At 36.6% G+C, this 25,337-nt stretch overlaps 2 protein-coding genes and 1 long non-coding RNA gene across 4 annotated transcripts; 2 read left to right on the top strand and 1 right to left on the bottom strand.

The window, feature by feature from the left end:
* The first annotated feature begins 265 nt into the window (after positions 1-265).
* Positions 266-3,193, top strand: LOC136227580 (uncharacterized). Of its 2 annotated transcripts, XR_010688133.1 has the most exons (4): positions 266-505; positions 619-2,354; positions 2,424-2,564; positions 2,659-3,193. It is a non-coding gene; the product is annotated as an uncharacterized lncRNA (long non-coding RNA). The 2 variants fall into 2 exon arrangements; XR_010688132.1 differs by having other exon boundaries at positions 266-2,354.
* A 13,089-nt stretch (positions 3,194-16,282) lies between these two features.
* LOC136227894 (extensin-like) lies at positions 16,283-19,268 on the top strand. The gene is made up of 4 exons (XM_066016683.1): positions 16,283-16,366; positions 16,644-17,430; positions 17,621-17,811; positions 17,922-19,268. Exons 2-3 carry the CDS (start codon positions 16,657-16,659, stop codon positions 17,777-17,779), a joined length of 933 nt encoding a protein of 310 aa, XP_065872755.1. The 5' UTR covers positions 16,283-16,366; positions 16,644-16,656; the 3' UTR covers positions 17,780-17,811; positions 17,922-19,268.
* Positions 19,269-20,619: 1,351 nt separating this feature from the next.
* Positions 20,620-24,680, bottom strand: LOC136227204 (WAT1-related protein At1g68170-like). Its single transcript, XM_066015881.1, has 6 exons — positions 24,481-24,680; positions 24,287-24,349; positions 23,263-23,379; positions 22,450-22,858; positions 20,852-21,003; positions 20,620-20,773 (listed from the first exon to the last, which is right to left on the bottom strand). Exons 1-6 carry the CDS (start codon positions 24,678-24,680, stop codon positions 20,620-20,622), a joined length of 1,095 nt encoding a protein of 364 aa, XP_065871953.1.
* Positions 24,681-25,337: the final 657 nt, after the last annotated feature.

The raw sequence follows: 25,337 nt of genomic DNA on the forward strand, positions 1-25,337 counted from the left end.
TACCTCCTTTAACTCTCCCCTCCATTAACCTCCAAACTCCCAAACAAAGGCTTAAACTCAAAAATTGTAACTCTTTTGGCCCCTTTTTCCAATTAGCCCGGTTAGTATCATGGAAGTGTTTACCACGCGCTGCATGTTTGACTAACTCTATCCATGTGTCAAGATTCAAAGATTCTTTTTAGCCATGTCAGCAAAATTATTAAAAGACTAAATTGACCTTAATAAGTTACATTCAAAATCACTTCTCCCTCATCTGTGTAATCGTGTTAGCTTAGAAAGAACTTGTTATCTTCCTTGCTTGATTTCTTAACAATGAACCTTTGAACCTAACTATTCTTCCTTACTCTTTTTTTTTTATAGATTAATCGTGTTATCCTTCCCTCTTTATAGTTTGAATTCACTTGTAATTGAAAAAGGACCAACGCATTTTAGGGTTTCAACATCAGATTTGGGAATTTTGAATTCCAACGCAATCGAATCCGAATTTAACGCAATTGTATATGAGGTGAGTGTGTAATTTAAGTTTTATATAATATATAAGCATGTTAAATATTGTGAGCCCCTAATATGGTACTTAGGTATTTTGGTTATATTGTGTTGTACTTTTTCTGATGTCAGATATAACTATGGGTGATTATAATATTACCCTAAAACTATACCATGGTGGGAGGGTAGTGATTGATGGGAATTCTCTTTGATATGTTGGGGGTACTGTTTTAGAAAAGGGTGATATGAATAGTGACAAGTTAGGAAGACTGGAGTTGTTATGGATTATTAAAGAAATAGGTTATGAACAGCATGGTTCCCTTTACTATAGACATGGAATCACTGGTGAGTTGATTGGACTTAACAATGACATGGATGTGTTGAATATGGTGTTGAATATGGGTAATAAGGTTTATATGGAAGTTTTTGTTGACAAAACCATAGATGTTATTCCTATTGGGCCATCAAATGAGACTGCCAGCGTGGATAGTGTGGCAAGTATGTTTATTAATACTACACCTAACTCAGTTGAGGTAGTAAATGAAGCTTTACAGCCAACTGAAGAGGTAGATGAAGGTGCAGGGGTAGATAAGGATGAAGATGCCATTTCAGAGGATCTAGGAGATAAAGATTCGGTTGAAGGCGATGATTATATCGATGACATCAATAATGACTCAGATGAAAGCCAATTTGCTGAAGAACTAGCTGAGGTTAGACAGAAGCGTGCAAGTCAAAAGGAGAACAAATCTAGTAGACAGAGACCTTAAGATCCAATAAAAGTGCAGTTAGGACCTTTAGGCACAAATAAAGGTGTACAAGTTGAACTAGGAGATAATGAAGGTCTTTTAGGAGGTGATGAAGATTATATTGGGTCATTTGATGATGACAGTTTTGATTCTACCTCTGAAGATGAAGATTTGCCACAGAGGAGGAGAGGAAATAGAGTTTATTACGATCCAAACAGTGAGGAGCCAAGATTTGAGATTGGTATGGTGTTTAAGAATGTATACTGGTTTAGGGAAGCTTTGGGTAAGTATGCTATTACCATGGGAGCAAAATTAAGGTTAAGACCTAACGATTGGTATAGGGTTGAGGCTAGATGTAGAGGAGGAAGAGGGTGTACATGGAAATTGTATGGTAGTTTGGACAAAAGCACGAATGATTTCTTAGTGAAGACATATCACCCTACCCATTCATGTTCTAGAACTAATAGGAACCGGCGATGTGACTCTAAATTTATTGCCAATTATTTCAAGGAAAAGATAACAGACACTCCAAACATTAGGTTGTGGCTTTGAAATGCTTGACAAAAAATAATAGTGCTTCAATGAGGTGTAAAACTGAATGGAATGGGGATGCTGGATTTGAGGTGATTGATGGTGAGTATAGGTATGTGGTTGATTTGAAGAAACTGGCTTGTTCATGTAGGGCTTGGGGGCTTAAGGGCATTCCATGCCCCCATGCAATTGCTGCAATGCATAAGGCCAATAAGAACCCAATAGACTATGTGTCTGAGTGGTATGGGAGGGACAAGTATAGACAAACATATGATCATTACATTCAACCTGTATTGAATATAAAAATGTGGCCCGAAGGCACATATCCTCATATTTTACCTCCAGAAATAAAGCCCATGCCTGGAATGCCAAAAAAGAATCGAAGGAAGGCCAAAGATGAAGTTAAGAAAGTAGGGAAATTGTCCAAGCAAGGATCTAAAATAACATGTTCTCACTGCAAACAACAAGGCCATAATAAAAAAAGGTTGTTCAATTCGCAAGCAATTGTCAACTCAGAATGCTTCTGATAATGTTATGCAATGCTCAACTTCAACAACTCAACAAGCTCAAGCATCTAATACATCTTTAAAGGTAAATTTTGCTACTCTTTTGTACTTTAAGTTATTGTCACTATATTTATTATTTGCAATTGCTCTCTAGGAAAGGGTGGGACGCAATAATAAGAAAGTGAATCATAAGGAACCTGCCCCTAAACCAATTTCACAACCAGCAAACAAGAGGCCAAAAATATCAGGAGTAGGTGTGTTTATTTCTGAGAGAAGTGGTTAGACTTGTGCTCAGGTGAATATGTTATATGATATTATATTTTGTTTCATGAATTCTTATAAATATTCTGCATAATATATTTTGAATTAATTGATTCTGTTGTCAACAGAATCTACAAGGTGACAGGACTGTGCTTTCCACTGGTTTTAGCAAATTGAAAAATTCAGCTGAGGTTACAGGTGACCTAGGATTTGAACCGCGCAAATTGAAATGGAAGGGCAAAGAAGCAATGTCCTCAAATATAGTTAACAAAGCTTCAACTGCTAAAGCTGCTACTGCAAGAACTGCAATTGCAAGACCACTTGCTTTAAGTGGGGCATCATCTCAACCTTCAACTGCAAAGCCAAATGCGAGTGATGTTGTGAAAAAAAACTCTGTCTCAGCCAAGTGTAGTCCGTTGGATGCCTTGAATCTTGTGTTTATTGGCAGCTGATGTTTACTGCAGTTATCTTCGTTTTAGTTATTAAGTTTTGTGCAACTTTGTCAATTGTGATAGATTGGCTACTGTGATAGACAATCAGCTTAGACAATCAAGCTTATTTATGTATTTTGGCAATTAGCTTAGACAATTAAGCTTATTGATGCTATAATAGACAATTGATAGGGGCGTTTCGGCCCTATCTTTTAGCGTGGTTTACGGTTTATTTTCGAGCTAAGTAAATAAGTTTAATTACAAAAATAATGCGTTTTAATAAAAGAATGAAATAAAAATAAAAACCGAGCTTTCGGGAAATTTCCTTTATTTTTAGTTGAATTTAGAGAATAAAATGTCAAGCTAACTCGGCTCGTGAGAAGTGTATTTCGCAGGTACAAAAATACAATACACGCAGGGCGTATTTCCATCCACGCAGGGCGTGCAGACAAGTGAGTCAGAAATGATTGATCAATCCTGAACCACCACATGGGATCTACTCAGCACACGCAGGGCGTATATCCTGAAAGTCAGACTGCATTATCCCCTAAGTCAACTATCAATACGCAGGGCGTGGTTTGGGACACGCAGGGCGTACATAGGGTAATTCGAGCAATAAAATGCCAGGAGCTCAAACACGCGGGGCGTATATCAAGACACGCATGGCGTCTCCTCCCATACGCAGGGCGTGTCCTGAGATTCCTGCACCAAATAATGTACCTCTATGATTGTACTTTGTGAAATTATCACTCCACCCCTAGCTTGATGTATAAATAAGAGTGACTAGCACTCATTTTAGCAATCTAGACCTGGCCATAGATTTTAGGATCTAAACTTGGCTATAGAGTTTAGACATTCAGATTTTGTATAGCTTTATTCCATCCCCTTTCTGGCTTGTTCGTTGATCCCGGCATTCCGTCAAAGTTCCGTTCCTTCTCCGTTCACCAAGCTCGAAAGTTCCACCTCCAAGTCCTGAGCGACGGCCTTGAGTCCGGTTGGCTAGTTTCGAGGGCCGATTCTTCCCTCTTCGCTTGCTAATTAGCTTGCACTCTTCCTATGTACTAGGCTTGGTTGTATTCTACATTTTTATTCTCCATATTTATAATATATGATTTGCAATTTCCGTTTCTATATACGTGTTAATGTCTATTACTTGCTTTGATACTTATAATTGACTATTGTGTAGGGGAACGCGATTTCCGACGCCATTCGGGCTATCTTTAGGGATTCATATAGGTGTTGCCTTACCGGAAGTGATGCTCCGGAAACCGTAGGAATTGACACACCACGGAACTTACGGGCCCTAGTTTCTGAGCCCCAGCATTAGACACGCCTTGGCTAGGAATCACGTAGTCTAAGTACGTTACGGGTCGGTCGAACTACACGTAGTCGTCTTTGCAAGAGTAAATTATTAATCGTATATGTTTGGAGTCTTTGTTTGTCTTATTTATAACTTATCGTCGCCATTGCACTACGTAGAGTATTTGTTATATAAAATCTGTCTCACCAATAGTTTAGGAGTAGTTAGTAGTTGTCACCAAAACCCCTTTAAAGTAATTACCGCTTAAATAACATACGAAACCGAGTCGTCTAATACTTGCAGTTATAAATCCCGTGGATTCGATACCCGGTCTTAACCGGATTATTACTTGATACGACGGGGTACACTTGCCCCTAAGTAGTGACGTCTAGTGAAGATAGAGCATTTATAAAGATCAAATCCATAGTCCCATAGCACACTCATATCACACTACATCCGTAAACACAGCTAGACGAAACTCACATCAAGTTTTTGGCGCCGTTGCCGGGGATTTATAATTTCTTGCAATATTAGACAAAAACGTTTTATTGTTAGTTTAAGCATTTGTAAATATTATTTTCTTTTTGTGTGAATAAGTTATTTTGTTTCGTGTTGTTACTAATGATTTGTTTCATGGTATGATGCTTCATAGTCGTCATCGGTGGGACGATCGCATGGATGACGAATGCCCACGCTCAATCTCGCAATTCGATGTGATAAATTCTTTGCTTAAAGATATTCGTGAAAGATTATCTAACACTGAGACATATTTCAGGGAAATAGGAAATCTATGGGCCAGATTGAAGTCTCCTCTTGATTCCGCCGCGGACGAATCAATTCGAGATTCCAATTCGGTTCGTCAAAATGGGAAGCTCGAGTTAATTGAGTTTTCTCAAAAGGATCCCCCAAGGAATAAGAGTCATTTCAGTTGTGAGAAAACGGACATCGATGAGTCGGTTGTGCGCGGACCCATGGAAATAAATCCAAAGTTAGAAGAGTCGGAGGTTCCTTCTACGTAAGAACATTTCGTTTTTTTTGAACTACCAAAGGAGTCAAAAAGGGAGCAAACTAAACTCTTCGATAATTTCTGTAAATATAGTTTTTGGTTTTTGTTAAATTCTTTTGGAGCTAACAATCCGTTTTGTAGGTACGGGTTGTTTATTCAAGAATTTGGATATCTTACGCGATTAGAGGCATTCACCTAGGATGGGAAGAAGTCGAGCTACTCCGACTCTAAACGTAGCATCGGTTTGAATTTCTCAAACCACTTGTGTATATATATCTAAACCATTTTTCGACTTATTTATTTGCACTCTTTCTTTATTTTTTACGTGTGACATTTTTCCCGTGTTTTGTTATATTAGTACTATTTTTATTTTTTATCTTTTCTCAAAAATTAAAAGAAAAACAAATCCCTTTAGAATCCAAATACACGCGGGGCGTACACACCCGCACGTCTCGCGTGTTCCGGGCTCTGCTCTTTTTCATAGCAAAAATTGCAGAGGACGCGAGGCGTCCCTACTCCACGCCCTGCGTGTTTCCCTGTTCTGCAAAGAATAAAAAGGCCACGTGTAGGGACACGCAGGGCGTCCCTTCAGACACGTCCCGCGTATCCTGGGGAGCTACGAAATGCAAATTCCCCATGGCAACATTTCCTCTTTCCTCTCCCATCAATCACCTCTTCCCCAAAAATCTTTCCCACTTCTCCACTCCACCTCCCTTTCTCTCCAATCACATCACAACCTTTCCAAATCCATAATAAATTCATCTTAATTACTTTCTTAATTACTCTTTAGAATAAAAAAACATTAAATACACCATTAAAACCCATAAAAATTTGAAAAGACTAAATAAAAAAAAAAACGGGAACGCACGCGGGACGTACCCATGAGTACTCCCCGCGTCTCCGCCTTCTCCCAGAAAAAAATCTAACTAGGAGACTTGACACGCAGGGCGTCCCACACGGTACGCCCCGCGTGTCCAACCAAAATAAAGTCAGGAGGCGGGAGACGCAGGACGTGGCCCCTTCACGCCCCGCGTGTCCCGCCTGGGAATCCGAACACTCTCGGATTCCCCCTTCCTTTTCTATTTAAACTTACCCTCCTTTTCCCTTTCTTCCTCACAAATCACTCTAACCTTCCCCACTATCTCTTCATTCTTACTTCCCCCATACAACCATGACCCGAAGCAAGCGACCCGCAAGTGACCGCCCCCCACGGGCCACTCGTGCTCGCTCCGCTCGTTCCACCCAAAATCCACCATCTCCCGACCGGGAAGAAACTCCACCCCTCACCCGACAATACCGGGCACCCTTCCACCTTCTCTCCGACGCCGAGGCCGAGGCTTATCACACCCTCTCCACCAATCAGCCCTTGGTCCTCCCGTACTTCACATTGGACACTCTCGAGCATGACAACGTCCGTGATGCTTTCGTAGGGCGCCTCCGCACTCTTGGTTTGGAGGACCACTTCCGGGCTCGTCATCATGTTTATCCATCCTTGGTGTTGGAATTTTTCACCACCATGGCTTCCAACAATGTCCCGGGTGCGGCCCTTTTCACCTTCCGTCTACATAACAACCCCTTCTCCATTGGCACTCAATGGATCCGCACTCACTTCACCAAACAAACCGAAGAGGGCATCGCTGTATGGCCGGATGGCGTCTCCGCTAAGGAATTCTGGACCTCCATCACAGGGTCCAACAAATTTGACGTCTCCAACCTCCGGCCATCATGCATCCGAGACCCCGGCCTCCAACTTCTCCACCGGTTCATCAATTATTATTTCTCGAGGAAATCGGAGGCTGTCAAGGTGAACATTCACGAACTACTTGCCCTCTATTGTGCCGAAAATAAGCTCGCTTACGACTGGTCATATCTCGTGGCGGTCCACCTCCACGCAATGCCAAGATGAAAGCGGGCTCAACTCGGTTTGGGCCACCTCATCACTATCTTCGCCACCTCCGCCCTCGGCGCAAACACCTTGGATCGCCTCCCAAGCCACGAACCACGCCCGCTAAGTAAAAATGCTTTCAAATCCCTTGGGCAGCCTACTTCCGGTCCGGGGGAGAGTTCGGGGGCAGCCCGACATGCGGAGGAGACCCAATATCAAGGGGATAGCGGTTCGGACTCGGACATGGGGCTTAACTTCAGCCCACCACCCAACCATGACTTCAATGACATTTATTCCCAGTTGGGTGCGGTGGAGGCCCAACAACGTCAAGACCGGCCCATTTTGATTCTCGATTCGAGAGCCTCAACGCCACCATCACCACTCGCTTCGACACCCTTGAAGCTCACCGCCTCATGGATCTCTCAACTTTCACCACCCGTTGTGATGCGCTTGAGACGCAACGAAGAGAGGATCGGGCCAACTTTGAAGCTTTTACCAACACCTTCTTTGCCCACTTCAACATCCGCGACCCTACTCCGCCTTCTTCTTAGTCCTTTAGTCTTTGTGTTTTCTTTATTTTTTCTCGTGCTTGTTTGTGTTTCGTTACTTTCGTTATCCCCTATGTACTTTTGATTTTGTTAATCGTATTGTTTGCTTTGTTGTTTCCGCTTTTATGTGTTTTGGAATAGCCAGCACGCAGGGCGCCCACCACACTATGCCTCGCGTGTCCATGTTAATTAAGCAATAATCAGACCAGGAGTAGAAACACGCAGGGCGTCCCCTTTGGTACGCCCCGCGTGTTTCCGCCTCTGGTCCCAACGTGTTTAAATAAACACCTTTTGCGCAGGGCGCCTCTTCTGGCACGCCCTGCGTGGGGACCAGCAATCTGGCCCCCCCTTTTTTTAAGACTAGCTTTATTTTTGCTTTTGTTTTCTTTCTTTTCTTTTACGACGTTTTTGGAATTAACGTCACCTTTAAACACGCGGAGGGCCGTGCAACCCCGCACTTTCAGTTTGTTTTGCACTAAACAAAAACAAAAATCAAATAACAAATAAATAATTAAACAAATTTATTAGCTCATAAATCATTCCAACACACCACTTCCCTCAGAAATCAATTAAAGTTCCGTTATTTGTCCTTAAAAGTAAAAACATCGAAACAAAGGATCGGTTTCGTTAAGGAATTTTGGTCTTAGTTTCGAAATTAGGGAATTTGTGCAAAAGCCTAGGTTAGTACTAAACTAAAGCATTTGAGTCCTAACCCACAGGTCATCCCCATAATGAAGTTTAAAAAGGCAATAAAAACGGGATAGTTGAGAATTTAGCGAAAACTTGATAGTACATAATTTGAACCCGAATCTTTGTGAGGTATGTTTGAGCCTAAAAGAGTTCATACGAGAACTCTAATTCTTTCACAATTTTTCGAGAGCTTTGACTTCACTCGACTCATAGAATTTGCATCCAATACCGGGTTAAGTACACTTACTTTTGGTGAAAACGGCAATAGATGATAAACCGAACCCACTTAGGCTAATTTTTTTCTTAATTTATTTTTCTCGTTTTCATTAAACATTAGGAAACCCCTTCGAGCCTAATAACCCATTTTTTTTAATACCATTTCAACATTCAACCCTTTTTCCTCTTGTCCAAATACCGACAAAATCAATTTGCACCCAAATTATCCGCAATAAGTCATGACCTTAGCAAATGAGCACCACAAGCTTTCAAAATTTTGTTTTTGTGCCTATATCAAAACAAAGGATACAATAAAAGCAAAAAAAAAGGCATTCTCAAGCTCCACCCGAGCAAATTTTGAAGTATATCTTGTAAAATTCGCTAAGGCCGAAGCAAAATACGGTGCGATCATAAGTCGGTATTTTGGAACTTAAGTTTCTCAAAAACTAGCCACTGAAAAGCCTCCCACATTACAACCCCCCTCCGGGTTCATTTTTAATATTGCCTAAACCATAAAATTAGGAGGAAAAACCCGGATAAAAATGCAAATTCAACATGATCTCGAGTAAGTGCAAAGAAGAGCGATAAAACACCGACCCACCTAAAATTGAGCGTAAGAGCGAAATTCCGTGGTGAGGTACTATCGGGTTCTCAAAAGATAATCAACTCCCGTTAATATTGCCTATTAATCTTGATCATGGAGGTTTCAAACAAGTTTTGTACTCAAGTGTTTGCGTAGTTACTTACCGAAACCTTTGCATAAAACCGTAGCTTTGAAACCACGCACTTGGTAAAACCCCGAAGGTTTGTTTCTTAATCATCTCAATCCCTTGTCTTTCGATTTCCTTTTACTTGAGGACAAGTAAAACTTTAAAGTCCGAGGAGGTTTGATAGGGGCGTTTCGTCCATATCTTTTAGCGTGGTTTACGGTTTATTTTCGAGCTAAGTAATAAGTTTAATTAAAAAAATAATGCGTTTTAATAAAATAATAAAATAAAAATAAAAACCGAGCTTTCGGGAAATTTCCTTTATTTTTAGTTGAATTTAGAGAATAAAATGTCAAGCTAACTCGGCTCGTGAGAAGTGTATTTCACAGGTACAAAAATACAATACACGCAGGGCGTATTTCCATCCACGCAGGGCGTGCAGACAAGTGAGTCAGAAATGATTGATCAATCCTGAACCACCACATGGGATCTACTCAGCACACACAGGGCGTGTCAACCACCACGCAGGGCGTATGACATCTGTCAGAACATGATTAACCCAATCCTGAAAGTCAGACTGCATTGTCCCCTAAGTCAACTATCAATACGTAGGGCGTGTTTTGGGACACGCAGGGCGTACATAGGGTAATTCGAGCAATAAAATGCCAGGAGCTCAAACACGCGGGGCGTATATCAAGACACGCAGGGCGTCTCCTCCCATACGCAGGGCGTGTCCTGAGATTCCTGCACCAAATAATGTACCTCTATGATTGTACTTTGTGAAATTACCACTCCACCCCTAGCTTGATGTATAAATAAGAGTGACTAGCACTCATTTTAGCAATCTAGATCTGGCCATAGATTTTAGGATCTAAACTTGGCTATAGAGTTTAGACATTCAGATTTTGTATAGCTTTATTCCATCCCCTTTCGGGCTTGTTCGTTGATCCCGGCATTCCGTCAAAGTTCCGTTCCTTCTCCGTTCACCAAGCTCGAAAGTTCCACCTCCAAGTCCTGAGCGACGGCCTTGAGTCCGGTTGGCTAGTTCCGAGGGCCGATTCTTCCATCTTCGCTTGCTAATTAGCTTGCACTCTTCCTATGTACTAGGCTTGGTTGTATTCTACATTTTTATTCTCCATATTTATAATATATGATTTGCAATTTCCGTTTCTATATACGTGTTAATGTCTATTACTTGCTTTGATACTTATAATTGACTATTGTGTAGGGATCGCGATTTCCGACGCCATTCGGGCTATCTTTAGGGATTCATATAGGTGTTGCCTTACCGGAAGTGACGCTCCGGAAACCGTAGGAATTGACACACCACGGAACTTACGGGCCCTAGTTTCTGATCCCTAGCATTAGACACGCCTTGACTAGGAATCACGTAGTCTAAGTACGTTACGGGTCGGTCGAACTACACGTAGTCGTCTTTGCAAGAGTAAATTATTAATCGTATATGTTCGGAGTCTTTGTTTGTCATATTTATAACTTATCGTCGCAATTGCACTACGTAGAGTATTTGTTATATAAAATCTGTCTCACCAATGGTTTAGGAGTAGTTAGTAGTTGTCACCAAAACCCCTTTAAAGTAATTACCGCTTAAATAACATACGAAACCGAGTCGTCTAATACTTGCAGTTATAAATCCCGTGGATTCGATACTCGGTCTTAACCGGATTATTACTTGATACGACGAGGTATACTTTCCCCTAAGTAGTGATGTCTAGTGAAGATAGAGCATTTATAAAGATCAAATCCATAGTCCCATAGCACACTCATATCACACTACATCCGTAAACACACCTAGACGAAACTCACATCAACAATCAACCTAGCAAATCAAGCCTATTTATGTATTTTTCCAGCTTTATTATCGATGCTATTGTCGGGGTATTTTATATCCACTATTATCAATGTCTATATATTTTCATCCATGCTCGTCTTGTTTAAATTATGTTGGCCGATTAGAATATGTGTTGTGTTGAATGACCTCTTATTGATATTGTTTGTATAGGCAAATAATGCCTCACAGTAAGTTAGTTTGATACATCTTTGATCTGATTATTATCTAGCTGATTTGGGATCAAAATACTTAATTGATTGAATGAGAGAACGAAACAGAGATGGCAACCAGAAAGTGTATCAGAATGGGGCAGGATGGGGTGTCCGACAAGGGCAAGGACACGCTCGTGTTGAAGCTGAAGCTGAAGCTAAAGTTGTGAAGAGTTAGAGTGGTGGTCTCTGCTGGAATTTTGTTTCCTATTATAAATTATTTTTTTCTCATTATCGGGATTACGGTAGATAAGTTAGGCAATCAGATTGCGGCTTTTGATTCCTTAGTAAAATTGATAGAGTTTAAAGCATAAGAAATGCAGACATTGTATTGGAAAATTTATGTCCCGTTTTTTGGTAGTTTTGATTGTTTTAAGTTAATTACTTACCTCACCTCTATTGAATTTTTATATCAACTGATTGATGATACATATTTGTTGTTGCTATTTAAATTGCAATTCTACTATTTTAAAAAATTAGCATGGCTGGGATTGGTAGTCAATGTCATGCTGCTGACATATTTTAATGTCCTGGATATTTTAAGTACAAGTCATTGGACAAGGTGTGCATCGTGAATATTCTCCATGTATTTGGCTTTTTATTTATTAGTACTTTTAACTTTAATTCATCCAATGACCTGTACCATTGAAAGAAACTCCATTTGCAATCACTGAGCATAAAGGAAAAATAAAGATGAATTGGCGAGTTCATTATTTAGCATCAGATGGCGTTGCTAAGCTCTAATAGAGTTGAAGAGGTTGTTCTATCATAGGAGGAGATGAGTGAAAAAGGGAAAACAAATGTCATGACCATTTCCACTCCTAGTATTTGAGGTTGTTCTAACATTTGTATACATTTGGTCCTGCATCAGTGTTATGAAATGTTGTCCAAATTTTACTAAAATAGTCCAAAAATACAAAACACATAATCAACATTACTGGTTAAGCATTGTAGTAAAAAATAAAAAATAAAAAATACATAACAAGCATGCTGGTTATCCACATTTAACAACATCAATTAACTATAATTAACCAATTCATGCTATAAGAAATTCATAATCAATTAACCATTTCATTGATTTTTCAAGAAATTTAACAACATCCATTAGTCATCCACATTCGTATTACAAATCCCTAACCCATGCATATACCACAACTCAACTCATCACCCATATTCCTAATATAAATCCTATAACGAAAATCAATATGCAACTCTTCCATGATGTTCTATTGCAATGACCCTGATCTATGATTTCCTTCCTTCTTATTCCCTCGTCTTCATCTTTCCGGATTTGAGGGTTTCCGTGATACTTTAAGTGGTGAAATTTCACCACAATAACAACAAATGATTTGATTCGTCGCCATGGAAATAATGAAGCTGAAGAATTCGAATAACAACAGAAGGTAGGCAGATTCGATTAAGAGCATATCAGACCATAAGAAAGCAAACAAGAGAAAAGAAGAAGAACGCCCACAATATGATTTGAGGAGAAGAAATCGCAGCAGTTGGTTTGAGGAGAAGAAATCGCTGAAGATTTAAGAAGAAGAAAAAATAGACGCGCCTCCTAATGTTTGGAAAGACAACAAGTGACACGGTATTGCCATGTAGGCTTATAAGGGCTAAAGGTGTCTCATTTGTTGAGTTTAAGTGGATAAATGGGAACACTCTAAGTTCAGGTGGCTAAATGAAAAAAAGTTACAAGTTTAAGGGGCTGTATCGTGGTTAGGCCATTTGTTTTTGACAAAGTAAACTTTACTTTGTTTTTTTCTTGTAACGACCCGGTCCGGAGTGGGTGGCGCCGGGGTAGAAGGCCTGAGCAAGGAGCGGCCCTAAGGGATGGCGATGGGGGCAGGAATGAACTGAATCCCACATCGGAAATGGAGAGGGAGTGATTGGGGCTTATTAGTAAGATGTGAATCCAATACATGCAGACGCGTTTTAAAACCGTGCGGCCCAAGGTGTTGGATTTGGGCCAGAGCGGACAATATCTACATGGTATTGGATCAGGGTGTTACAATTGGTATCAGAGCCGACTCTTCACGTACGATGTGTGGTTCGGGGACGAACCAGGCGGAAGTTGGTGGGCCTGTAACGACCCGGTCCGGAGTGGGTGGTGCCGGGGTAGAAGGCCTGAGCAAGGAGCGGCCCTAAGGGATGGCGATGGGGGCAGGAATGAACTGAATCCCACATCGGAAATGAAGAGGGAGTGATTGGGGCTTATTAGTAAGATGTGAATCCAATACATGCAGACGCGTTTTAAAACCGTGCGGCCCAAGGTGTTGGATTTGGGTCAGAGCGGACAATATCTACATGGTATTGGATCATGGTGTTACATTTCTACCATTGGATGAGCGTACTTTGTCAAAGTTCATCACTATCCAATAATGGAGAAAACAAAGTAAGACTTACTTTGTCAAAAACAAAGTAAGCATAGCTAACCCGTTAAAAAAAAATAAAGTTTTGTAGTAAGTTTCATATTTTTTATACTTGAAAATTTATGGCCTAATTAATCTTTTCTTTAGCATTATTTTACGGTTTGGTTAAGTTGTTTATATGATTTGTGGTAGATTTCTACTATTTCTTTTATATAAACAATTTCTACTATTAATTGTTTAATTGATTTTATATGGAATAACTACATACTTGTATTTTATTGGGGAAATTATAAAAATTGCCTCAAATGGAGATCCATTTACATTTTTAATCCATTTACTTTACATATTATATATCTAGACTATGTTTGTGTGACTTTTTCAAAATACCCTCACTCTTTCATCTTCTTCATTCCTTTGTCTGGTTAGGCGAAAACGGTTGCTCTCCCAGACCTTTGATCTTGCTCTCTTCCTTTAAATTTCACGAAATCTAAACCGTTTTCTCCACATCACCATGTATTTCGTTTCTTCCTCTCTTCCTCTCTTCATTCTTCATCTTCCTAATCATAGAAAACGAAGTCATGGTTCTTCATCTTCCTATTCCTGCTCGTTTCTTGGTTTATTTCTTCTTGTGACTATCAAAGAAATAGTTATTCTACGTTATTTTCATCGTTTTTCCCAGTTTATCATATTGTTATTATCGGTTTTAAGGGTGAAAGGCGCGAAAAATGTAAGTAACTACTGTTTTCTCTGCGTTTTTCCAGAAAATCACTTCGCATAGTTGATGATTTCGCGAAGCGCTGCGATGAGAAAGAGCTTAAAACGTGAAGATCTACTTCGCGAATCGATGATTTTGCGAAGTCTGTGAGTAGAACAGTTCATGATTTTTCACTCGCAGACTTCGCGAAATAATCGATTCGCGAAGTAGATCTTCACGTTTCAGGCCTCGTAGACTTCGCGAAATCATCAATCCGCGAAGTAAAATCATCCTCTTCCCTTCCATTTAAATTCGCATACTTTGCGAATCATCATTTCGTGAAGCCAAATCGTCCTTTTTTACTTAAAACAATTATTATTTTTTTGAAGGTGATTGAATACATAACATCAATTTCTGGAAGGCAGCGTACTGGGGTGCCATGAGAGACATCCATCCGAAAAAGTCTGGGACTTCCACTTCAAGATTGGTCACATTTACTTTAAAATGATTCGTTAGGAGATATTGTGTCAATCTTGTTGTGTACCATGTGATACGTCCATTCCAAAAGGTATGGACTTCCATTTATCATCCCAAAAGGTCTTGATTTCCTGTAAAGAGAGAAATTTTCGTCCAGATTCGTCACGTTTACTTTGAAATGATTTGCAAGGAGTTTATTGTGGCAATCTTGTTGTAAATTTCGATAATGTTATGATTTTAATGTTGAATTATTGTGGCAATCTTGTTGTAAATTTTGATAATGTTATGATTTTAATGTTGAGATCCCTTGTTGTTGTGCCTTTTTGTTGTTATATACCACTTCGCAAAAACTCGTTCGGACTTCGCAAATTGAGAGATCTGTGAACTAAAATCATCTAATAACCCAAACATTATCTTCACAGACTTCGCATAAGGTGAAATCTGCGAAGTCAAATGAGAAGGAGACACACACGACGTAAAATTACAAACATATTAAGGGTATTTTGGAAAAGCCACACAAATATAGTCTAGATATGTAATAGGTTGAGTAAATGGGTTAAAAATATAAACGGGTCTCCCATTTGACCCAATTTTGTAATTTCCCTATTTTATTGGCAAAAAGCATCATGAGGCCTCTGATCTTTCATTATTTGGTGCATTAAGCCTTCGATCTTTCATTTAGACACATTGAGCTCCTGATCTTTCATTGTTTAGTGCATTAAGCCATCGATTTTTCATTTAGGTACATTGAGCTCTTGATCTTTCATATATGGGTGTATTAGGTCATTCCATAAATCAATTTATATATGAGGTGTATTAAGGGCCTGTTTCGGGTGTATTAAACAGTTAATAACAAACATCCAACAAGAACAACAAACAGTTTACTACAACCGCAAACAACTAACATCAACATCTATTAGCTAATATTGAATCAAACATGCCCTTAATACACCTATATATGAATTGATTTACGAAAGGGTCTAATACACCCATATATAAAAGATCAATGGCTTAATGTATCTAAATGAAAGATCGAGAACTTAATGCACCAAACAATGAAAGATCAGAGGATCAATGTGTCTAAATAAAAAATCGAAGGTTTAATACACCAAACAATGAAAAATGAGGGACGTGAGGATGCTTTTTGCCAATTTTATTTCAAAGTGAAATAGCAAAAACGAGCGACTGTAAAAAAAACAAAAACCAAAATTTAAATAAAAATGCAATATATACAAGGCAGATGCCATGTGGGACTTGGATTCCATATTTTTGGGGTCCATTTTGCTGACATGGCAGCGCGTGGGCGGGCATACCGTTGAATAAATAGGAAACACTGGAAGACTATAAAAGCTCCTACTATTGAAAGAAAGTCCATTGACACTCTGCTCCTTTACTTTACAAATTACATCTACTCTTTCATTGCATGCTAAGTATTTGACGGAATTCTAGGTATGTCCTTCCTTCCTTCCTCCTTTTCTTCTCATCTTTACTTTTTTGATCGTCTGCTTCATTTCATGTAATAATTAATCCGCTTTTCTCTTTTTGAAAAAATTGAATCTGATTTGTGAGAGCAGTTTATGTTTATCTGATTTTAGGGTTTTACGAAATTGTGTGTTTTATTCAACTTCAGTTCCTATATGCAATTGCTACTGAATTATCTAGAGTAGAAACGGAATTGAAATTTTGAAATGATACCGTTATTTATGTGTTCATGTTTTGGTTGCAGAAAGTGTAGATAGATGTCTGTTTTTCTTGATATTTTGCGGTGTGTACTTTGTTGTGTCGAAGATGAAGATGAGAATGAAGTATTATATAGGGACACTTTACTCCAAACAAGGATGAATTCTAGTAATCAGCTTTTTAACATTGAGGAAGCATATGCTAAGTTTGTGTCAATATTTCATTCGAATCGAACCGAAAATGTATCAGTAGTACCTTCCTATAATCCACCTGCATTTTACTCTAGGCTACCGAAATCTTCATCAATTCCTAGTCCATCTAGACCTAAACCCCAAACAACTCCTTCACCTGGTGCTGAACCATTTCCGGTACATCATATACCCTCACGAAAGTCTTTAAATCCGCCTCCTTCGACTCCTAAACCGCCAACATATGTTTCTAAACCTTCTCCATCATTTCCTACATCTGTATCATCATCATCATCATCTTCTAAACAGACTCCTGTTTCACCTGCTGTACTTGTACCCAAGGCAACTATATCATTTCCTCCACCTGTTTCATCATCTTCAAAACCGACTCTTGTTTCACCTATAGTACCTCCATCTTTTAAGCCAGTTCTAGCTCCGGTTTCTGCAAATTCAACTGATCAGCAGAATACATCTATCTATATATTGGATGAAAAGGATAAGTCGCCTATTTATGCAATCCCTAAGGATATTAAAGATCTAATCAAGAAAGACAAGGTGCCTGATGTTCTGAAAAAGCCATTGACTTTGTCTACATACAAGGACTATTTCACGGCCCTTCTCTATGCTGAAGACTTCTACATTGAGGTATGGACCAATTTCATGTCGATATATAGATAAAAACATCTTGTATACTTAGGGCTTTTGATGATTACTTGTGTATTGTGTATCTTACTTCAATTGGGTAGAATTAGAGTGTTGTGTAACAAGGATTTGATCTTGTGAATTCATTCTTTTGCATTGAGATTGGAATAAAAACGTGTACTATTTAAAACAGAAATGGAGTGAGTTCAAATTGGTGAATGTCACTTTAAAGTTGCAAAAAGCAGAAGTCTTTAAATGGTCACACTCGAGGGACACGCATGTGAAGGAAGAGAAAACCTTTGATGCCTTGAGAATCGGCCATTTCTTTTATCGCGGGACTTTGTTTTTGTGAGGCCCTCGGGTAGAACTTCCGAGCCATTTCAGGTCAGCCTCCTGATTTCCTCAGGTGTATATAGTCATGGGCAAAAGTATATATATTCAAGCTGCTTATATATCTCATGTTTTTATTGTATGGAATGTCTTTAAATATGCAGGGTGTTCTTTATCGAATTGAAAGGAGCACTAATGTATTGGTTGAATTTGGTGGAGATTTTCATTCTCAGCATCTTTCATCTCGAAAATATGATGTTAGCTTCTCATTGAACAGAGTTTGTTTGAAAAGGGCTCATCAAGCAATTTTAGCTGCCTCGGATCCTTCATTTGGAAGTTTTACTTTCCCAGATTGTAAATTCTGGAAGCAAATTGACACTTTATTACCTCCTTATAGCAATTATAAACTGGATATGAATCAAATATCTGCTGTTTGTCGCATACTAACTCATCAGCGACCACCTCCTTATCTTATTGAAGGTCCACTCTGTATACCTAAAGGCAGGCTGAAGGATTCCCCTTTAAAAAGCCTATCAGTCACCGGAGAGGTTGTCCAACAAGCAGTGCTGGAAATTTATCAGACCTCGAAAACCAATCGAGTTCTTATATGTGCGCCTATAAACAACACATGTGATGATCTGATGAGAAGCTTGAAGGAGATTCCTGAATCAGAAGTTTTTCGAGCCAATGCTGCATTTCGTGAGATATATGAGGTCTCCCCGGACATCCTTGTATCAAGTCTTTACAAAGAAAACTGTTTTGCTTGTCCTCCACTTGAAAAACTCAAGAAGTTTAGAGTAATATTGTCCACTTATGCGAGCAGCTTTCGATTACATAATGTAGGCATAAACTCCGGTCATTTCAGTCACATTTTCATGGTGGATGCTTCTTCAGCTACTGAGCCAGAGGTAATGGTGGCTCTAGCTAATTTGGCAAATGAGAATACAGCTGTTGTAGTTACTGGTGCACCACGCAACCGTTCAGGTTGGGTCCGGTCGAACCTTGCTAGAGAGAATGGCCTGATGATATCCTACTTCGAAAGACTCCGCCAGAGGAATCCGTACAAGAGTCTTGATCCGAACTTCATTACACGGCTTGTAAGCTCTGACAGTAAATTGGTTAATACAGCTAGTTTGCGTCCTTCTCTTGCATGATATAGGCTGCACTTCTCAACTCATGAACAATCTAACTATATGTTCTGCTGCCTGTTAACTTGGTAATTTTTCAAGTTCTGGTCTTGTGTAAATGTTCAAATCCTTGTGTAAATATATCAAAGTTTCTAGTTTGTATAAATATATTAATATTTAAATTTGAAAAATATAATTAATATGTAAATATGAGGGAAAACCGACTAAGGTGGTTTGGCCATGTAAGACGAAGAGCGCTTGAGGGGTAGGGGTAGACCTAAGCAAACTTGGAGGAGGGTGATCGAAAGTGATATGAGTTTATTAGGGATTGAGGAGAATATGGTAGTGGATAGAACAGAGTGGAGGGAGAGAATTTGTGTCGCCGACACGACTTGATTGCATGGTTTCATATGATGATTCATGTTAGCCGACCCCGAATCATTTCGGGACTAAGGTTTTGTTGTTGTTGTTGTTGTTAAATTAGAATCAACTTGCTAAGCATTTTTATTACATGATGTTTAAGGTTTCTACGCAAATATTAAAAAAAAGGGGTGATTACTAATCTAACCATTTGAAGGGGTCAATTAACATATTTGATCCACTTTGTTTTAATCTCACCAAATTAGACACTTTCATCCACTTTGGACAATAATACCCTTATTTCAATTAACTTTCTTCCTCAGACTCTTCTTCAGAACGAAAAGACAGTGGTTTATAGAGAGAGAAAGAAGAGATTATGTTTGTAAAGAGAGAAAAGACGGTGGTTTATAGAGAGAAGATATTATGTTTCGTTCACCCTTTGAAGAATTAGTGTCTGCAGAAGAGGATTAGTATGGAAAGCTCAAAAAATGAAAAAGAAAAAAAAATCTAACCATTAAACTATTGCGTTGTCGCATTTGCGACGAAATGCGATAAATTTCATCACAAATGCGATAACAATGGAGAAAAATGGAAGAAAATGAAGGAAAATGGATATGATTACTATCTAGAGACTTATGAGATATAAGTGTTGAAGGAAAACGAATGGATTTTCCACCAAACTTGTTCATGATAAAAAGAGATGGAAATGGAGGTTGCGTTAATTCTCATTTTCATTTCTTCTTCCAGGAAAAATTAATTGCTACTAAATATATGCAAGGTTTTAATTGTACATGGTGAGTAAGAAAGAGTAAAGAGACAATGGAATATGTGTAGAATGGAACTTCTTACTAAAAGGGCTGTAGGAATTAATTCCAGATTTTTTGAATTCCAGATTACTAGTAGAAACAGAAGCAGAAGTCGAATGGAATTAGGGTATAGTTGTCCAAAATGGATGAAAGTGTCTAATTAGCCCTATTAAAAAAATCTATTAATTAGTCTAAAAAGTAGTTTAAACTATTACTATATTACCATTTTGCAAGAATCTCTACAATTTTATGCTCTTTTGGTAACATTTCTCTTTCTTTCAAATTTCCAACGTCTGACTAATGTGAAATAGATGGAGTAAAAAATATTATATAATATAAACATTATATATGGGTACAGATATGGACATTTTTATACGTAAGTCTAACGGTACTGGATTGAGGATTCTTATTAGATAGAAATAGCAATTACCGTTCCCGATCTATTTCCGAAAATGAGTAATTTTGTTTTAAAAAGAAAAAGAGAAAGAGAAATTTATTTATCCCCATTGGACTTGCACATATTCTTCCATTTTCTTCCCATTGGACTTGTATTTTTTCTTCCATTAATTTTATACTTTTTCTTCCGCTTTGTTTTCATTGTTGCTATCATCTTCTTGTTGGGTGGTAGTGGAAATAATGGGTAGTTGAGACATTTTAATCTCTTTGTTTTTGCCCCATAATACAGCAAACAGTCCAAGGACGATCAAAGTTGCTCCTATTATGCTGCATGCAATTTAATTGTATAAAGATTAAAAATTAATTAATGAATTTGAAAACTCATCAAGTTAATTATAATTGTACCTTCCAAGGTGGAGTTGCTCATCAAGAAGAAGAGAACCCTCAATGGCAGCAAACAAAAGCATGAGAGGGTAAAAACAAGTTGCAAATAAAGGTCCCTTTATGCTCACACACCATATCATCACTGTTATCATCATACCTTGTACTACTATTCCCTACCAATAATACAAATTGTAGATATAATTAATACATCAATTAGTTATAAACATCTAGTTATTTTAAAATATAACGTTGATTTTATTTGTGTATGAAATTGTACTTTTACATTTCGAAATATACTTTTTACAAAAGAAAAAAATTTATAATCACATCACATATTTGAAAATTTTATTTTCGACTGTTAAAATTATAAACATTGAACACATATAAGATAGATAATAACACTTCGATCACCATAGGCTTAATGCAAGAAAAAAAAATTCAGAATTGTTAAATTTGCACTGAAAAAAAACCAGGAGTTCAATCCACTAAGAGAGACTTAATAAAATTTAATTAATTTTCATCTAGACCTAGAAGAACTAAATAAAAATTAAATTTTTGGGATAATTTGCAGATAACACTGTCATGAACTAAGTAAAAGCTCGAACTGATAGTTAAAGGTCCACTTCATATTAATAACTTAAAGTTTCGTGATTTAAGAACTTGCAAACAAGATTTTGTAGCCATGCAGTTTATAAATTGAGGCATCTCTGTCAAAAATTGTTGTCAGGAGCGATTTGGAATAATTAAAAATTTACTTTACAAATTACCTATATATAAGACCTGACTTTGTATATTGATTATCACATATATATATTTTCTGATGAAAAATTACCTCGTAAATTCATTAACTGCAGACTTCATAAGTTACATATCTTATTTGTAAGTTTTTAAACCATTTTAAAAGAGAAGTAAATAAATTATGAAGGCCTTATTGTGCTATTGCCATTTGGTGATTGAAAAAAAAATAATATGTTATTATTGTTGATTTTCGATTCCATTTTAGTAGACTATCTAGTTACTATTAAATTCAGATAGACATAGTTTTTAGCAACTGATATCTCAATAATTATTATATTATAATTGAAGTAAATTTTTAACTATTATATCTCAATATTCAATACATTTTTTTTTTATCATTCTGTTACCATTGCTTATATTTAAAACTAAGACTTATTTTTGTAAAATTCTAGTTTAGATTGATATAAAATATATTGAAAAATCCTTAAAAAACATATATTGAAAAATTCAAAATGCAATTAATATGTTAAATTAAAAATTAATTGTAAATATTAAAAAATATGTTATATAACATTTTTTATAGTTTGTCCAATTTCTCGGTTTGAAACTCGTCAAATACCTTTTAGGTGGATTCTCTTCCAATTAAAGTTCTTACATATATTAGGACTCAAACTCAAAATCTAGCTCAAGCGATTCAAAATTCTTGCCCTCGAATCAATCTTAATTGATGTGATATAACATTTTTTTTTGTTACATATATTATATAACATTAATATTAGGCCTAATACATTATGAGCCCTCGGAATTTACACGTAATTCATTGATGAGGATATTATTATATTACGCAAATAAAAGGATGTAAATTAGTTAGATATACATACCGCATAAGCTGTAGTGAAGAGCCTTATATTCCATCCCAGTTTCCAATGACTCAAATCGGAGTGGAAGCACAAGGCAAAAACAGTAGATTGGAAAGCAGCCATAGTTGACATTAAAGCAGAAGCAGAGTAAGGATATGGATATTTTTCACTCATTTTACCCTGTATTATTAACCACACTGAAAAACACAAGCAATTCGCTATTGAATATATTAATCCTATCTTTTCACTGCTTGCTTTTCTTGATAATTCATGTGGTAATTTAACAACTTTCATTAGGTTAAAATGTGTTGACCATATCTTAATTTCTTCCCCTTTGTAAAATGTTAGCACCATTGCCCCTCCTATTCCCATTATTGTTCCCACCACTTTTGCCTTCCCTTCTGCTCTTCTTATTCTCAGCTTCTCCAGCCTAATTAACAACATTCCACACATTAATTTTAAGGAAATTGAAATTATTAGCACATTCTAATTTTTTTTTTTATAGTTTGTCGGATTTTTCAATTCGAAACTTATTAGACATTTTTTAAATTTATCCTCTTGCAAAAAAAAGTGACATATAAAAAAAATAAGAATAAATAATTTATTAGTCCCCTAGTTTTTATCTAATACTGTTTAATCCTCCTATTTTGAAAAACACATTTTAAGGTTCCTATCTTTTTCCAATATTAACGCTTTGGTCATTTTGTCTAGTTTTTTTTAGACTTGTAACAAATAGAGACCTTAAAATGTGTTTTTCAAAATAGGAGGACTAAACAGTCTGTTAGGTAAAAACTAAAGGAATAATAAATTATTTATCAAAAAAATAATAATTACCCAAAAGAAATGGCTAAGATAAATGTGACGGCTGGTATGAGATTAACCATTGCAGTGGCAAAAGTTACAGATGTATACTCCAAACTCTCTGCGTATGTATTTTGATTCAATGTACCCCTGCACCCATGCAATCACAATAACCCTTAATTATAATTAAAATACATATATATGAACTCAAATATAACAATTAATCATAAAAAGATATAATTTTAGAAAAAATGAAATAAAATTTTATATTGTGGATAAATAATTATTTAGTCCTAATTTATAGCAAAAAGAACTCATAATAAGTTCATGCATTATTTTTATTTTATTTTTAATAATATCGGTTTTCAGTGCGTGCTCTTGGGGTGCCAACCTAGTTGGGATTCCAAGATCATTGCTATTGTATCGTCTCAGCTTCTATAAAAAAAAAGATAAATGTAAATTAGTTTTCCTTATTCCTCTACTTAAAAATTATTTTGTTAGCTCTAAAAGGATCCATTGTTGAACTTTTAAATTAAATTTTGAGAAGTTTGTCTTATTTCATTTTTTTATTAATAAATTTTTATTGGGGATTCACTCTCCTCTCACTATTGATAAATATAATAATACATAATAATTTTAATGATAAAAAATAAATAAATAGAGAATATGTGAAGTATTGCTAAAGATGACATGTATTTTGATACTCTTAAATGACTAAGAGTCAATTGTTTATATTATTTTTAGAGTTTGGACTAAAAGACTAAGAGAATCAAAGGTATATTATTCCATTTTAGAACGGAAAGAATAGACATGGAAATTCAAAGTCATTCTTTTCTCCTTATTTCCCTTTGTAGAATTTTCTGGATTTCATTCTATTACTTCTACGCGAAACGAAACCAAACACATCTAGTACTATTTTTCTTTCACTCTTCATCATTATGAGTTGAAAATTTATATGGAAGTATATTCTCTCTCTTAAGAAATTTAGTCATATTATTAGATGCATGACAATAAGACTAAAAGGTAAAATGATGCATTCTATTTTGAGTTGACCTACCCAAAAATCCCACAAAGAAATGCTTGAAAGAGTATAGTCTTTGTAAGTTTAGGTCTCTTCTTCCTGATACAAAAAAAAAAAGATAGTTAATTATTAGTTTTTAAACAGAAAAGGGAAAATCTCCAGAAAAAAAAAAAAAAAATTCTTATCATTCAAACCTTGAAAAAAGAAAAAAAGAAAGAAAGAAAGCATACCTTTCAAATAAAAAGGCAAGAGAAATCAAGAAAAGAGAGGCAAATATAAATCTATAGGCAACGAGAATCTGCATATTCATAGCATCATTCATAGCCAATTTGTAGAAAACATTAACATCAGCAAAACAGAATTGCACAACTATCATCAACAACACTGCCTTCACCTCTTCCAACCACTTTAATATTTTTTTCACTGTCATCTAATAATCCCAAAAAAAAAAAGATAAGCTTTTTCCTTAAACAAGTAAAGAAATAAAATAAAGATGATGAACAGATTTTGCTTCTTTCAATTCTTTGATTTATTTGGCTTTAAGCACTAATTCATGTATTCAAGTATTTATAGCTCAAAAAAGACATATCCATGATGCTTTTTTTTTTTTTTTTTTTTGCTTAAATCCATGATGCTTCTCATTTTGTTAAATTGAGTTTTTTAATCTTCTATTTCAATTATTACACTAAGGGGTGTTGGTTTCAGTTTTTGGGAACAATGTTTAGAGTTTCATTCCAAACTCATGGGAATATAGTGTTTGGTTAGGTTTATACAACAACAGTGGCTAACATTTTTTTTATGAAAATATCATCATTTTAGAGCTTTTTGTGGAAAGATGTTCGTATATATTTTATGTTGATAAAATCATTATTCTAATTTTCATTACTATTTCTTCTTTAATACTATTTTTTTTATTTCTATAACATTATTTTGGAAAGAACAAGGTTTTGGCCCATTTAATAAAATTATTATTTAGTTATTTAAATTATTTTTATTAATTTGGATTGTATTTTATCGGAAAAATTCTAAATATAAACCCTATAGTTTCACCGATTTACTATGGGTGCTTATGGTTTTTTTTGTTGCT

The sequence above is a fragment of the Euphorbia lathyris genome, chromosome 4 (assembly GCF_963576675.1).
Source record: "Euphorbia lathyris chromosome 4, ddEupLath1.1, whole genome shotgun sequence".
NCBI classification, from domain to species: domain Eukaryota; kingdom Viridiplantae; phylum Streptophyta; class Magnoliopsida; order Malpighiales; family Euphorbiaceae; genus Euphorbia; species Euphorbia lathyris.

Bases quoted from the DNA above. Each gene is read 5' to 3' on its own strand.
- LOC136227894 (XM_066016683.1), top strand. From the start codon at position 16,657: ATGTCTGTTTTTCTTGATATTTTGCGGTGTGTACTTTGTTGTGTCGAA. The intron at 17,431-17,620 runs GTATGGACCAAT...TATTTAAAACAG, and splicing joins CTGAAGACTTCTACATTGAG to AAATGGAGTGAGTTCAAATT.
- LOC136227204 (XM_066015881.1), bottom strand. From the start codon at position 24,680: ATGACAGTGAAAAAAATATTAAAGTGGTTGGAAGAGGTGAAGGCAGTG. The intron at 24,350-24,480 runs GTATGCTTTCTT...TTTTTGTATCAG, and splicing joins CTTGCCTTTTTATTTGAAAG to GAAGAAGAGACCTAAACTTA. The intron at 22,859-23,262 runs GTAATTATTATT...GTTGTTAATTAG, and splicing joins ATCTTAGCCATTTCTTTTGG to GCTGGAGAAGCTGAGAATAA.